This window comes from Diadema antillarum, unplaced genomic scaffold (assembly GCF_040938485.1).
Source record: "Diadema antillarum isolate AM-2024a unplaced genomic scaffold, OU_Dant_1.0 seq00000015_RagTag, whole genome shotgun sequence".
NCBI lineage: Eukaryota > Metazoa > Echinodermata > Echinoidea > Diadematoida > Diadematidae > Diadema > Diadema antillarum.
Window position 1 is genome coordinate 1,199,806 of NW_027271135.1, and position 17,352 is coordinate 1,217,157.

General features: G+C 38.8%; 1 protein-coding gene across 1 annotated transcript in view; it reads left to right on the forward strand.

The window, feature by feature from the left end:
• LOC139725116 (uncharacterized) overlaps positions 1–17,352 on the forward strand; it is a 194,898-nt gene that overhangs the window by 147,482 nt on the left and 30,064 nt on the right. Inside the window, exon 9 of the mRNA XM_071636202.1 lies at positions 15,348–15,452. Coding sequence (XP_071492303.1) covers positions 15,348–15,452 — 105 coding nt within the window. The remainder of the gene's footprint in view (positions 1–15,347; positions 15,453–17,352) is intronic.

Below are 17,352 nucleotides of genomic sequence, written 5' to 3' on the forward strand. Positions count from 1 at the left end.
GTTCTTATTGTTCTTCTTGTTCTTCTTTTTCAACTTCTTCTTCACTCACAGGTTTTCTTATGATATATCTCATAAATGTTGATCTGAAAAAAAATGTATTTTTCCTGAAATGAATAACTACAATTCTCTGATACTTTTTGCGTTTTCTTTATTATAACTCGAGTTCTCCAATTCTGTCAGTTTTTTGCTTGAATCTAAGACACCTTGTTTGTGTGAAGTATAGTAAACACAATTTTCGAAAGGACCGATATTTCGCCAGGTGCATAAGAATAAGATACGAATAAGGATAATATTTATATAATATTGGATAACCTTGAGATTAATGCAAGGAAATATTGGACGAGCTATGCACAAATATTGGACGAGTCGAAGACGAGTCCAATATTTTGCTTAGCGAGTCCAATATTTCCTTGTATGAATCGAACATAGGACATCCAATATTATCATTATTATCCTACAGAGGATTTTAGCAAAAAGTATTTTCACTTACCCTTTCTGTTTCCGAGTGCTGTATGGTCTCCTACTTAGCTACTGTACTTGATCCTGACATGGGGTATGGTACACTCTTCAGTGCAAGTTAATCTACTTCATTCCCTGATAAAACAGTGATCTATGTATCCATGGTAGCCGTTACTGTTAGGCCGAGATCTAGCTAATTTACACCAGAATTAGATGTTCTTGTATTCGAGATCTGAGACACAATTCACGTCACATCTACCGTAGATCGTGAAAGATCGAATTACTCGTACTGTAGTCCTATGGCCTACTGTACTTTAAATAGTATACACATAACGTAACATGCATGCACATGCAAGCGGCGGTGGCCGGCTACATGTATTTGTATATCGCGCGCGGGCTATCTAGCAGTAGCGCTGAGCTTATCAATCGTCGCCTTCACACACACACACACACACACAAAGTGCAACTTGTTTTCATTAAACCTAAATTTAATTTCTTAGTATGAAAGTGATATTTTGAAAAAAAATTGTTTGCAAAACAATTTCATCTAATTGATGTATGAAATTTGTTTGTATATTTTAGTTAATTCGTGATTGACCAATCACAGACGTTTTTACTTGATATTTCAGGTCGTCTCGTATATATCACAGCCAATCACGGTGCAGTTTATAAAACTTTGGGGAATCCCCCTCTTGCCGTCCAATATTTTAAATATTGGTCGCCTCGGCAAAAATATTGGTCGAGTTCAACAAACTTTCTAAGTGGGTCGGAGGTTATGATGTTCGTCGACAAAATAACACTTGTATTTGGGCTCTAAAAATCCTCTGTATGGATAATAATCATTTATACTCCGCAAACCGCTTTCTTCATCCACTATCAGTTTCCCCTTCGCACTCGCTATAATTTCTTCTTTTTTTTTCAAATGATAGAATTTACTGAAAATTTCTCGAAGCAACATAATTATACAGAGGATGGATGACATACATAATTATTACTTCAACACAATATCGAACTAACGGTCGATCATTATTTCTATTCACCTATTATCACTATCATTTCTTTATTCAACTATTATGAACACCTGTTCTTGTTTTAGTTGTATTCTTTTACTGTTTATTTCTCACTCTGTGTATCAGGATTCCCTTCTGTCTATCTTTCTGTTCTTCTCTTCCCTTCATCCTCGCTCCCTCACTTCAGTGAAACCAAGATATGAATAGGCTCGCACCAGTCTTTCCGTTGGCTTTACTCATTTCCGGACGGCTAAGTCAATGGTTCCGATCCGTTAGTTCGATAGGAGTTCCCGGGACCTGCGTGTAGCTGTACCCTTCACCTCCGGCCTTGCGACCACCATCCCAAGGTGTAGCACTAACGTTTCTACGTGAATGTACTATATTTTATATGGAGAGTTCGAATGCAAAAACCTATCAAAGTTCTTTCAAAATGTTTATAAGGTTGTCATCGAAATGATAGAGGAAAAATAAAATCTGTTCAATGATACTACTAACGCTTGCCACTTCCAAAGCAAGAAAGATTTTTAAAGATATTATGATTATTTAATTACAAAGTGACGTTTACTCATAAAGCCTCTAATGATGACTGCGTTCAAATACCGATGGTACCTGTATATCTCTATAGTATTGGCAGAGATACCGTAATTCTAAGCCTTTGTATACTCTTAATTCTGCGAAGTATTCACTACACTGAGTATTCAATTCAGTAATCACAGATTGATTATCTAAAAACAAGAATACTGCGATAAATAAACTATTGTAGCAGCCTTTTACTGTATTGTCTGTACAAACTAGTTAACCTGCGTAATACCCCAGCTGTATCGCGGGAAACTCCGGGGGTGGAAGTTACAAGTTAACCGTCTGTCTTTAATGACAATATTAGCGTCACGCCTTAACGCGTTAATCCTCGGCTTTCGGTAGTGAGACGCCCTGTACGACCTGACAATAGATTCACTAAGCCTCATTTAATCCTTCGACTCCTTAGGGAGCAATCGCATTACATGCTGAAGGATGTTCTGCACTGAACACTATCATGTAGCTTTGAAGTTTTAAGAAGATGGCAGGAAATTAACGTAATAAAAATGATAATAATAATAATAATAATAATAGTAATAATAATAATGATAATAATATTAATAATAATAATAATAATAATAATAATAATAATAATAATAATAATAGTAACAGTAATGCAAATAATAATAACAGTAGAAATTATTTGAATTAGGGATATTTCAGAACAGAATCCCAACTTATGATTTATAATGATAAAACGAGTTTATAATTATAGTCTTGTCTTCAGTTTTGTTTAGTATTTTTTACTTCTGGAAAGTAATCTAATTTTCTTTATGATCTGTAAATCTATGTTTGCGCGTTGTTTTATTAATTCTGCAGCATTGGTTTATTGATGTATTGATATATGTATCAATTTACTCTCAACTTTATTCATTAATCTGTAGAATGCAAGCTATTCATTGGTCCACTTATTAACGCATTTGCTTCTTTATTAGTTGCAGTTGATTTCTTATGCTCTTGACAACCGATTACATAGCAGACGTTAGCTTATATTATGAATAACGACTTTTCAACAATGGTCGTTCTGAATAGATCGGAGTTGAGAAGTCGATATCTTAAAGCAGTGCAAATCAGCTGCGAAAAAACCCCCGCAAAACGTCCAAAGAAATGTCAGATTCTGTTAATGCTCATTAACTGCACAAATTACTGCAGCGGGATACCTGACGTGTTAATTCCTGTTTATCTGATATTGCTGTATATTAGAATAGTTCATAAAGTATTAGAATAGTTTATGAAGTGTCTACAACCTCGATGTAAAACCATCATGTTTGGTGGTCTTGAGATACCATCGTCTGGGGTGATCTGGTTGATGTACGTCACTGTGCCATCAACACGGAGTGACGCTGAGTATGTGTTTCCTTGAATCAGACAAGGTTTTGGAAGTGTGACATTGACTATAGGGGGGAGAGACTCCGGACTGTTCTCATTGCATACACTCAAACCCGACGCCTCGCTGAGTTCAAGCTCCACCCCGGTCTGACTGACACGACGGAAAAGGGCCCAATTTGACACAAAGGAAGTCGGTGAAGTCTCGAAAAGCCAAAAATAGACCTTTTTTTCGGTCTGTCATCGACGCGATCTCGTGGATTAGTCTTAGCTTCCTTCCGCACTCTGGACGCCATGTCTTGCCATAGCATAGCTAGTAACCTCGTTACCTTTTCTTTAGTCGTTTGTTGACACTATATCATCTCTCTCAATCTAATACGAAATGAATGAAAGTTTCCCCCCTGTATGGTTATTTTGTATTAGAAGTAGTCTCGCATTTCAGACATTAAGTGGTGCAATTAATCTATATTAAACTCTTTCTTGATAAATTTAGGAAAATGACCCATCAACCTAAAATGACGACAGTGCAACACAAATAATATTGTTGAAATCTTAACGCAAGTTTTTTTCTAATTATGAATTTGGATTTCTCGCATGATCTAAAGGGGTCTGGCATGAAAGAATATACAATGTTTTGTTCTTTTTTAAATCTCACAATAAGTCGTAAACAATGAAAGGGTGTTATATGAATAAAAACGTATTGCGTCAAAGGAGAACGTCATTTCACGCTCTTGACGATATCAAGCAAACTTCGTTCCGTTTTCTTGCTCGTAGTAGATCTAACACGATTCATACCCAGTGTATCGTTCGTTTAACAGATTCAGTTATATTTTGAAGAGAGAAGCAAAGATGGCGGCATTCGATTTTTGATAGGTTGATGTCTGTCTGCCTGAGGGATACTGCTCGAGGAAGTTCGATAGAGTTGAATGTCACCCTTTTACGATCTGATAAATTCTGATAGACGATGATCGTTACGTCAGTATAGGACGCACCAGAAATTATCTTCTGTCCAACCTGTTCCCTCAGTGTCATAAATGTGTCTTCTCATGCAATACTTCGGCATTGCACTCAATTGCCTATTCCCATCACGCCACCATGGACCTGGAAATCAATACATGTTGGTAATTTTACCATTCGTAGATCAATCATAGTGGAGGATTGTTTACTTATGTGGACGGATGTTCATCTGGCACGATGCAGCACGTTTGTGAAGCTGTCTATCGACTGGGTCAGTTCATATTTGCAGCATTCAACGCAATTCCGGTAATCGTATTTTCCTGAAATTTGTTGTATTTCTCTATACGAATATGCGAATGTGATTGTGGTATTCACATTATTATGGTTTTTTTTTCCTATTACTGCCCTATGACAACTAATGATTAATCACTCATTCGTAGATTGATTGGATAACATAGGTTGTCTAACCGATGAAAACCTGTTGAATCACCATCTGAGCGTCGACTTGTGGGTAACAAAACGCGAGATATTTAAACAGTCGATATATCTTTCTACAATATTATGATTACCTTATAAGTATTCAAACAGCTGAGGACTAAAGTCGAACCGATAGGGAAAAAATGTACTACTTGCACATCCTGTGTCTGATTTCTCGGAGGCACAGTATGGTTAACCTGATAGACTATAGTGATAGGTACACTCGGGCAGGTGTCTATCGAAAATGGCTGTAAGGGTAAAATCGGTTAGTCTTTAGCGTCTTTAAGTTTAACGAACCGCCGTATTGAAGTACACTTCCGTAAGAAGAAAGGGAAAAAACACACACACATAAAAGACGTTCTAAAGATCACTAAATGAGGGAAAAAAACTAATTAATACAAAGCAAAAGCATAGAATTATCGAAGTCATTGTTTTCATGAAACAGAATTTCAGGCATAACCTTATGCGCAATTGTATGAAATGATGATGTAACAAATGTTGTTGTTTTTTTGTTCTCCAGAATGATGAAGAAATGGAAATCTTGTAGCAAATTATATGAAGTTGTAATCTCTTAGCAAAGATGATTTTTAACTGAGAGGGTTGTTATTGTCACGAGGTATCGCTAGATAGGGTAATAACTTCGTGTCCAAGTGACATGCCTGGTAGTTAACAGGTTGATATTAGTGGGGAGGCTGTGAGACGATGATGTAATCGACCAATCTAATTTGCATATTGACTGATCGATATTATTCTTTTCTTTTATTATTCCCAAACATGTTTACAACTTTGTCCGCAAAACGATAATGAAACATTTGCTTTTGTTGGCTAGAATTTGATTTTTTTTTTCTCTTTTTCAACTTGAGCGTGGAGATGATTTACTCTTAAAGGTGACGCCGTGAATAAGCTATTCGAGCCGTATGCGCCCTAATGACCAATCACTCTATCTAATCTGAACAGACGATCACATGAGCTGGTCCTGATTATAACATGACAACTTGTCAAGTCGAGGGGGGATGCGGCTCAACTTTGCTATCTGAAATATCTTTCGCGTCATACTCTTGCGCTTACCTGGTATTCAATACGGCTGTATTACGCACGTACACACACACACAGATGGTCCACGCACACGCACATTCTCTAAACCGATGCCGTCCGCACTATGACGAATTGTCCATCCACGCCCAGTCGGCGAAGCTGTTCGTGAAGAAAGAGCAGCGCGCGAAATCTGTTTTAGCGTGCCTTTCGAAGCTATCATCGCAGCCACTTTCAGGGGCATTACCCAACCAGGGTCTGGCGGATGTACCCAGGACCATACATATCGGACCCCTGCACACGTTTAAACCTGGAAAGGCTTGGATATATCGGTGGGAAAGAATAAGAGGCAGCGGTGAATCATGAACGGAATAACGGATAACCGCTATTTTAGCAACGTGGTAAATATATCGTGTATACTTGATTGCCCGAGTAAGGTCAAAATCATCTACGTACTGTTCATAACTCTTCGGACACTCAAAGTTTTTTTTTTTTCTTCCTCCTTTTATTCACATCATTAAAAAGAGTTTGAAGGGTTGACCTGAGATATTTCGTCTGTGTTATATTGTGAACTGCTGTCTTTATTACTCTTCCGAGTGAAGTTTTTCTTTTCTTGGAAAATGAAGTAAATTATTTTTGGTTTGCTTTGACTCCGACACCTAACAAATGTAAAAGTTTGTTGTCAGAAGGCGCTGAATCTACTTTGACCTTAACTGGGAAAACACGTGTAAAGGTCTTATTTTTTACCTAAGAGCGAAAATATGCTGATTTTATCTTTTTCTTTCCGTCTGGTTAATCATTCTCTTTTTGTCTGAAGTGACCGGTCTTAATTTCTTTCTTAACGTTTCTTGTCTCAGGAGTCTTTGCTTTTCATGTTTACTGTTGTTTTTTTGCTGACAAGTCAAATGAGAATAGTAAACCTTCATAAAAAATGGCTTTCTTCCTCTCAGAACAAACTCTTTAATCTGTGAAAAGATTCTGAAGATGCTGCATTTGTTGTTGTTAGATTCCCTTTAGATGCAAACTACAAGATGTCTATTGTATGACTTTTGAATCTGCTGATTAAGAATTGCATGGAATAGAAGTATTTGAAATATTCGATATAGATAAACTGAAAGAATATCAGTCATTTCCTGTATTCGCATGCGAGTTAGCAAAGCAGTTCATTAACCACCAGAAGGATAAAAAAGGAAAAGCAATAGATTTTGAGAGCGCCAGCATGCGAATCTGGAAGATTTTCATCCGTCGCCAAAGAACTCCTCAGTAAGCTGCAGGGTTCTTTGCATTCGCTGTTCCTTACAATATCTTATCATAGTCATTTGTCTTCGTTCTGTAGCTCTCACCAATCGCTACTGCGCAGCTTATGTTTCACAATTATTGTTGTTTCTTTAAAGAAATTATTTTAACTTCTTCTGTTCTGTTACAGCGCAGGGTTGCCATGATCTTGCTTTCATTTAGATTAACGATCGGGCGTTCATGTTCAGGATTTTGCGATTATACGCAAACCTGATTTGCTAAGGTATCAGAGTTTGCGGTGATAGGACTTGCCGTCGCTTGAAATGAAATTGTCATCCATTCTTAATCCATCACCTATACAGAAGTCGGTTAGCCCAAGTAGGCTTATATTAGCCTTACATAGAATTATACGCGATCTTGAAAGCAACGGGGTAAAGCAAGAAGGGGACAAGTTAGTCTTTGGAAGATAGTTGACTTCTCCTGTTGTAGAGTATATTGTGTCATGAACTTATGCTCTTTTAGTTCTATGGGTTCCACACACTGATTATATATATGGCAGTATATAATTATATGGATGCTTACTCATATTGCCACATACTGTAAATTGTGTAGAGAAATGGATAATCAAGTGACTTGATGTCATGCAGTGGATTTTGAATCACAGATTAGCTCCATGTAGGCATCTGCATCAAGACACAATATGTTACAGAATTAATATCCGCAGGGCGTAGACGTCTACAAGATCCTCTTGAGATCCGCTCTTTTACCTCATTCATATCTTTCTTGGTTTCTTTGCTGATGTATTCACTAGGTCGTGTGAATATCATGATATAATTCTTCCCGTTTTCTGTCAGAACTTTATACGCTGTTCACTATATAAGTGCCACTGACTAGGAACAAACAAAATCGCGGTCTATTAGGCACACACGATGCACTTTCTGACGGATGCCTTTAGCAGTACTTAAAGACATGAAACAATTGCGCAGTTGTGACTGAAATCTGATTATGAGAAGACATGATTAAATTTTGATACCGGAGGCTGATTCCAACATTGTCCTACTCCAGAGTTACAATCAGAGTGACTCACATTTTATAGCCTTTCCAACAGAGATTTTCCATGGCAATGGCTTATACCGTGTGTATCAGATATCATTTTTATCTAGACACAATCTAACACTGCGACTTGAAGTTCAAGATCAGTTAGTCAGGGTAAGGGATTTCCAAAAATGTGAGGACTGTTTGAGTTGCCATTCAGTTGGAACGGCGTAATCTGTATGGTACCGACAGTAATAATACAACTTCCGTCACGTTTGTGTAAAATCATTTCTTTGGCATTCATGTTGTACTATTGGGAAAGTTTCAAGGCTTGACACTTGTTGTTGGCAAAGAAGCATCTTTATGCACTCGGGAAGTTTGCTCAGATTTTAATGCTGCGGTCGCTTATCACCGTGCAGTTCTAGTTTCCCTCCCGCGTTGCTAACCGTGTGTTGTCGCGTCAGGTAATTGGATAATTGATAGTAAATGTGATGGGTCATATGTGTTCTCGTCAGAGGAGGGTAAGACAAAGGATAGATGGATCCCCAGCATCCTCCTCCACCTCCTCCTCCTCCTCCTCCTCCTCTCCCTCCTCCTCGTCCGCAACATCCGCACCAATGACCGCAAATACCCAAGAGGTAAGTAACCCATTGAGTCCATTGTTATGTCCTCGTTAACTACTGCCGATTAAACCAAGGCGAGTCATGGTATGACAACCACTATATTTCTATCAGCAGTATGGTAGATTTTATTTTCAACACATCCTGGATGACAAATCGTTTGAGTAGATTCACAGGAGTGTACAGCACCTCAATATCCCAAATGTTGAAGATGATTGCTTTTGTAACATCCACAAATATGTGCATGGAGAAACTGAGCTATGGATAATTGCTGTTTTTCGAAGGGGTCCAAATTTATGTTTGAAAATATATTTCGATATATTTCTGTAATAGTCATTTTCCAAGTATGCTGCACAATCATAGGAACAGCTGGCAAGTCTTGAATTGTCCTTTATTAGAAGAATCAGCACTATTTTCTCAGAGCATTGCATGGGTTGGACACCCATAGCTTGAGTAAATCGCAGGAAATACAGTTCAAACTGCCAATTCAGATATACATGCTGTGAAATTGTTACGACCTAACGAAATTTGTAGTAGTCCTCTTTTGCTAACCCTCCGAATTTCTCAAAATATTCAGCGGAACAGAATGGGTATGCCTTTGTTAAACAATCCTTATTTTGTCATCGTTACATCAGCTTGACTTGTGAGGAGTAAATGCCAATATTATCAGGATATAAATTCGTTTTCTCGAGGAGGTGAAGGAGACCTAATAAGATCGAGGCTTTTGATATTCTGACGAAAAGCTTATCCATAGATTTTATGAGTTCATTGCAATCCCATCCACAGCTACCGAACAGTGTTTGATGTCTCTGGGGTTACCATCAAACTTTTTGTTGATAATGCACATTCATCGAGCGAACTTTTGACCGCATTCATAAAATGTGTTATCTTCGTTAACCTTAATTAGATGATTCGTGTGTGATCACGGATCACCTTCTCTTTCTACTCGTATTGTTTCTTTCTTAGTTGATAGTATGCTTCGTAAAGGCTTGCTGAGAATAGCTGACCTCAGTTGAATGATAAGCGTGTGACTACCGACTTGTCGTTGTTGTGATGGCAAATCCGAATAATCTTCGAATCGTTCTCGACGCCACAATCCTAGTTTGACTGTGAGTGAATGACTGAGGTCAAAGAAATCCGTCAAGAATTGGATTATGGAGAGGAGAAAAACTGAACCCTTCACACGTTTCCGTCGCAGAACATTCTATGCAAGCTGGCTAACTGATGTCGGCGAGAGAAAATTGAATTACACAAATTACGTTATCGTTTTCCATTTTTTGCGCGTTTCCGCTCCGAGCCGACTACTGGAGATTTCTGCCGCATCACGTTTTCCCAATCACCGAAGAAAAAAATTAGTCACCTCGGGCCAGAGAAGAGCGTGAACGGATCGTGATCATGCCGATAAGAGGCAGAGTTGATTTTGATACGAAAGAAAAATATCCCGGCTCGTCAGGAAATGATATTAGCATGGGATTAAGGAGTTTGACACTTGCACGTTCGAAGCACTAGTTTTAGTAGCAGGAGCACCACGTAGGGTTGTCAGACGGTGGTCTCTGACCTCACTTGAAACGGAAAGAATGAGACAGAGAAAAAAAAGAGAGCAAAACAAAACAAGACCATAGAAAAACCACAAAACGTGGCGATATTTTTAGAAACAGTCGTGATACCATGTTTAGAGATATGATAATTTCGGAAGTAATTTGCGACGAGTAAATGGCATTTTTTTTTCACAGCTTCATAGCATCTTCTTATTTGGCGGAGACTCTGGTATAACGTGTTGTAAATCAAATTATTTGAATGCAAGCGTTGATGGAGTCACGAATGAATGTTGTAATAAGTCTGTACAGGATCATAACCATTGACGGTTTTCCAAAACACAACTTACATTTTAGAACAACCCTTTAACGCAGGGTAGTTCTTTTTGTGAAGGGACATAATATTTGATGCGAGCGATGTAGTGAACAGGTGAGCACCTGTTGGCTTTTGTCATCAATTACATTCCTCTTTGGAGAACCTTGTATCGATATAAATTGACTGACATTCGCCGGAGCCAGAGCTAGAAATCTGTCAATCTTGGAAAGTTTCTGCGTATTTTAGGCAGTTCTTCGAATCTTTTTAAGTGTCTGTCAGTCTTGCGAAGATTCTGCGAATCTCATGGATTTCCTCTCTCGGGGAACTTCTTTCCATCCGCCCGTCGGCCAGTTCCACATCACCGGTATTTGGGCCCGTCACTTATACTTGCAAGTCAGCCGCGCATTCCTCGGCGCTGCTTTAGCGGCAATGCATCCCTGGACGCGCAAATCGAATCGGAAGCAGATCCCATTTAACATTCCACATCTGGCCAGGGCAAGGATGAAGACCTTACCACACCTTGCCATCGGGATCACTTTCACTTCGAACCAATGACCTCAGCCCATGGAGCTATGTAGCTCCAAGTTCAGTCTATTGAGAATCCTCCTTTATGACCTACCGGAACACTGAGACAACAATCCCGGAATCAATTTACAGTTCGACCTCGATTATCCGGCCTCCTTTTATCCGGAAATCTCTATTATCCGGACGCGTTCACGCAGTGAAGGACTTTTTGTTTTCATCCAAAAATTGAGAAAAAAAAAACAGTGATTTTTAACTCAATTAAAATTTCTACAAAACTCACACGATTTACCTACAATATTCCCGACAGAACTAACATAAATTCACACCACAGGCTACCTGCCTAGCTGCCAGTGCACTGGGACGGCAGCTTGGACGGCAGCTATATACATTAACATTGTGTCTCCCATATCCGGCCAATTCGCTTATGCGGATGAGCGCCGGTCCCGACATGGCCGGATAATCGAGGGCAAACTGTATTATATCCCAGATAGAAGTCGGTTTCTACCTTTTGAAATAGCACCATATCCAGGGCTGCAAGTTAAGATTGTCTTCTTCCAGTATTCTTCTGTCTTCGTGTTTGTGGGTTTTTGTTTTTTTTTTCACATTGATGCAGCGGTTTTGAAGAGAACACAGAGTGAGATGTTAACTCTCTCTTGATCAGTATTCTCGTGAACAGTAGACGCAATATTTTGGTGGAATCAGTGACCAGATCGTCATATTTGCTAAAAAGAAATAAAACAAACTTCACAACTGGCTTCTTCATCCATGTAGTAATAGTTCAAGGAACATTTAACGTATATTGGCTTCATATCTAGTTGTTCCACGTTGCAGTTTCTGGCAATTCCTCAAAATGACTTCAGACAAAGCTAGTTATATCTTATTGATGTTACTATAGAAGCAATTTGCGTTAAAGAATCCGGTATCACATTTTGTTGTCGATTTATTTGATTCATTTTCGGTTCACTTCCTTTTCACATCAGAGCACAATTTGTAGACTACTCACCTTAATGATTCCTTGCTATGAAAATTATGTAATTGTCTACACCCGATCGCCTTAGACTACGGATCTTATTTAAACCCCATTGGATAAATTAGGATATGTGACGTCACGTACGTGGAGATTTGTTTCTTTCATTAAGGTTGTATGTACAGCTGTATGAAGTCACGATGCGAATCCTATTTAGTGTGAAGGGTTTGTGTGTGTGTGTGTGTGTGTGTGTGTGTGTGTGTGTGTGTGTGTGTGTGGTGTGTGTTTCCATAAGAAAACAACATAATTCTCGACATATCTTCGTTTGGTTCAGCAGAGTCTGAGAATACAGTTATTTTTATTCTTTTTCCTTAAGAATCGTCATTGATGTCATTTCAAACAAAGAAACAAACACACACACATCAAAAAGTAATAATGATTTCATGCGTTTTACTCTATAAACGTGTGTTTTAGTGCTCCTCATTTAACTCCATGTCGGAGGCATCGCTTACATTTTACTGTTATGGCCTTAATTGTTTTCTCGACCAAGTTCTTTACTGCTCGTATTCTGAAAGTATCTCCTCTTTTCGGCAAAAATTGTTGTTGTTTTTTTTCTTCATGTGAGCAATTAAAGGAAACCCTTACTGCAAAAACAAGGTGTTGTCTGTGCCTTAAGTCACATGTAAGCGTGTCTTGTTGTCTCGAAAGCTACAACCCCCACGATTATGGAATTTTTGGGCTTTTTTTTTTGTTGGAATGTTGTGTTTTGTGAGGTTTATTTCACTTCGACTTTCCCCATCGCTCAGGAACATACATCTGCTCAAAGAAAATCACCTAGTGATAGACCCATTATTGACAGGGACTCAGCACGTGCTTTCTAACATGGAGGGGGAGTGATTGTTTTGAGGTAGGTGGTTGGGGGATGGGAAAAGGGTTTACGCTACGTAAAGAGGCAAGGCCGCCCTGAGTCAGGTTGTTTTGTGCAGACCTTGTGACTGACACGCGCAAGAATTAGGTAATATTACCGCTATGTTAACATCCGACACAGACAGATAGATAGGAGCGCAGGTCGTGCGTACATCTCTTCGCCATCACGCAGACGCCTCGTTGGTGCTCGCATTGTCTTGTAGATTACTGAAAGGAAGGCGGCTCAACGGTACGCACTGCTGATAGAAGAGTCCTCGCGTCCGCTGACGGACTAAATGTCTTACATCGCCTTTCATTGTATGTATCATCCTTCTAGTCATTTGCTCGTGTAGCATGTCAGGGAATGTTGTTAGTGTCCGAGCGATGAAGAGATACTTCGGTGTGGTTTTAAAGAACCAGTTTGAGCCTGTGGTTTCGTAGTGGCTTTGATGACGGAACAGCAGACGTGTGCGACAACCGAACCGTTCTCTGATTTGGAATCATTTGTTGGATCAACTTTGTTGTAACTAATTGATTTTCTGCAGTTTTCGCAGACGTTCGAGCAACATGTTGCACACACCTATCGACCACTTGGACGGGTCTAGTGAGTGGGAGGTAACGATCAACAAAATATACTTCCATATCATATAAAAAGAAATTAAGGATGATGGCATTTAATCTTAATGCTTCTAAGAATATAATTTGTGTTTTTTTTTTCTTTCTGTAAAAGAAGATTCTCTGATTTCAGACCAGCTTTAGTGAAGTGACATTACTCGTACTTATTGCCAGTTGCTTATTCTTCGACTCTAGTCAATGTACATCGCCAGGATTCTCAAATCTTGTTGTAAATGTAAATGGATCTTCAATCTGTGGCTAGATGTCGCATTTGCATCTTATACACTCAATCAGTTCAGTTCCATGGTGACGTGGCGTTTGCCTTAAAGTCAGTCCAATGTCACTTCTCCCGTTTATTCAATCCATCTGGAGTACTTCAAGGTTTGCCAAACTATACAGACACATTAACCCTTTTTGTGCCAGTGAGGCAAATGTGCACAAATTTCGCTCACAAAGCTATGGACAAGTCGCCCTCATTATAAAGTGGCAAGCATAGGGTTAGGGAATTATTTCTCACTTTAAGCGCCACTACAGTCTATAGGATTGACTTTGACATTTAAGAAATCGGAAATTTAAGCCGAGTCATCACCACTCTAAGTTAAGCGATATACCAGCCGCTGTTCTTTGTAAAGGAGACCCCTATACTTTACCTTCACCACCCACGGATTTTGCCTGTATAATTTTCGCTGTCGTGTACGTGACTGGTGTACGGGCCAAACTGAATTGCACCCTTCTCAGAAGCCCATGATAATTTTGAACAATGTTTCGTGACAGCCCGAGTGTATGTTTCAACAAATGGCTTGAATCCAAACGTGGTCCTACAAGGGCCTGTATAGTTGCTTCCCTCTCTCTGTCTATCTCACCCCTCCCCCCCCTCCCAAACTATGTTTCTGTTTTACGTAAATTTAACCTCAGGAGGAAGGTCAGGAAGACAAAACACGTCACATCAGATATCAAAGAAGCGAGACAATCTTCGCAAATTGCTCCTCTATGTCTCATAGTTTCTTTGCCTTAAAGTATCGCGTGCATGGATAAGACTTGCATCGGATTATTCTTTGGATTTAAGATTTTTGTTTCATTTTTTTCTCTCTTTTTTTCCATTTGGACAGACACGATATTGCTGACATGCTCTCGAGAACGGTATAGTTAGAGCGATGTTGCCTAGACAACAACTCGATGAGTGATATTAACTTTATGTATTATTTCTTAACGTACTTAGAATGTGAGAATGTTGGAAATATGCCCCGATATGTTCCACTCGCGGTGTATTTGATCACAGTCACCAGGCCTTCCAAGATGATGTCCTCAGTTCGAATCCTGGCCCCGTCTTTCCATCACTGGTCAACATGTTCACCTACCATGTCTCTCTTTACACAGGTGTAGAGATGGACATCTGATAATAATGTGCTAATAATCATAGTAGGGCACTACTAACACTCAAGAGGTTGTACCATAACATTTCCCTCTTAATCAGTCGCAATATATTATAGTAGTATTAGAAGAAGTAGAAGCAGTTTTGCTATGTTTCTTACCATTATCATCACTGTTATTGCTATTTCATTGTAGTACATAATTATTCTAATTACACTTCATAGCAGTTGATTTCTTCGGGATCACTATGTTTCATAATAATATGTCGAATACTAATCTATTCAATCCTACTCGTATCTTCCCACACCATACCCTACTCCAACCAACTCCACATATCCCCCCCCCCCTCTCCGTACCCCTGTTCCTTTAATCCTGTTATCATAGCTCAATGAGTATCGAATGACCATCGATGAACTGAAGGCGGAACTGCTCCAGGAGCGCGATGAACGGATGGCGGAGAAGGCCGAGTTCGAACACAAGATAGCAGTGGTAAGACCGATCATTCATTTCCTCTCTTTGCTTTTCTTGATTTCCAGGAATAGTCATTTGCTCATGACTTTTACGTCTACTTATCAGATATTTTCCCCTCAGGAAAGAATAAGAGATCTTCCTAATGTTTTTAAAATCGAGTAATGGATATGAATATTCTTCCTTCTACTTATTTCTCTCTCACTCTCTGTGTATCTATATCCATCTATCCATCTTTCTATCTATCTATCTATCTATCTGTCTATCTATTCATCTATCTGTCTATCTAGCTATCTGTCTACCTATCTATATCTATCTATCTATCTATCTATCTATCTATCTATCTATCTATCTATCTATCTATCTCTCTTCCTATATATATCTATCTATCTATCTATCTATCTATATATCTATCTATCTATCTGTCTACCTATCTATCTATATCTATCTATCTATCTATCTATCTATCTATCTATCTGTTTACCTATCTATATCTATCTGTCTACCTATCTATATCCATCTATCTATCTATCTGTCTACCTATCTATATCTATCTATTTCTCTATCTGTCTATCTGTCTACCTATCTATCTATATCTATCTATCTATATCTATCTATCTATCTATCTATCTGTCTACCTATCTATATCTATCTATTTATCTATCTATCCATCCATCTATCTATCTATCTATCTATCTATCTATCTATCTGTCTGTCTGTCTGTCTACCTATCTATATCTATCTATCTATCTGTCTATCTATCTATTTATCTATCTATCCATTTGTCTGTCTATCTGTCTGTCTATCTATCTATCTATCCATCTATCTGTCTATCTATCTATCTATCTATCTATCCATTTGTCTCTATCTGTCTATCTATCTATCCATTTGTCTGTCTATCTGTCTGTCTATCTATCTATCTATCTATCTATCTATTTATCTCCTTGTTTTCTGTCTTTTCCAGTCAGTCTGTCCTGCTGTGGTCTGTAGGGCTGAGATTTGTTATCACAAAGCACTGGCATTAACATGAATAATATCTGCTCCATGTGCTGATGCTGTGAAAGTTTTCTGCACTTTATACTATGTTTACGATGCTATCACGATGTACCAGCGGTCAGCCCATCGGGTTCCCCTCATGAATAAATAAACACGCCAAAATGCCCTTCAGTGCAGTGTTCGCTGTAATGTTGAGCTGCAATTGCGACAATCAAAAGTTGTCAACTTAAGAGCAAGTCAGTGGTAATGATCACCATAAAAACTGAAATGCAATGTACCAAATTTTGTACGACCCCGCCTTGCCTTAATCGTGGGTCTATGCGGTATTGACTCATTAACCTCAGCAGACAGCATTCTAATATATGCTCCTTGAATTTAAAACTTGATCTTCCAATGAATTTTCCTTTGGAGTTATACCCATGTATACGTGTCAAGTTCATACACTCGACTCTTTATTCTCTTCTTTTGCCCACAAAGTAGCTAATATTCTTCATACTCTCCAAGGAGGGCTGCTCCTGAACTTCTGATGCCCTTTCTGATTACATCTTATTGAGTCATGATACCCCACATTCCAGGGTACCCCATTAGGCAAGGAACCCTAGACACTCTCGTCATAAGATGCAGTCATTAGCTACCCATCCAATTACTTACCCAGTACCTAAGATTTAGTCAGCACACTTGGTTCCTGCTTAGTCTAACATTGGCGCACCCATTTAACCATCACTCATCCATGTATAACCGTTATTCATTTACATTATCTATTGCACTGTCATAAACAACACCTAACCAATTTGACCAGCCCCTACCACCTTAATTATCAAAACATTGTCAAGAACTTCAACAGCAGGTACATGAAGCAATGTAAGGAGGTACATTGTCGTACATAATCATATATTATATAATATGTATTTATATAATACATTAC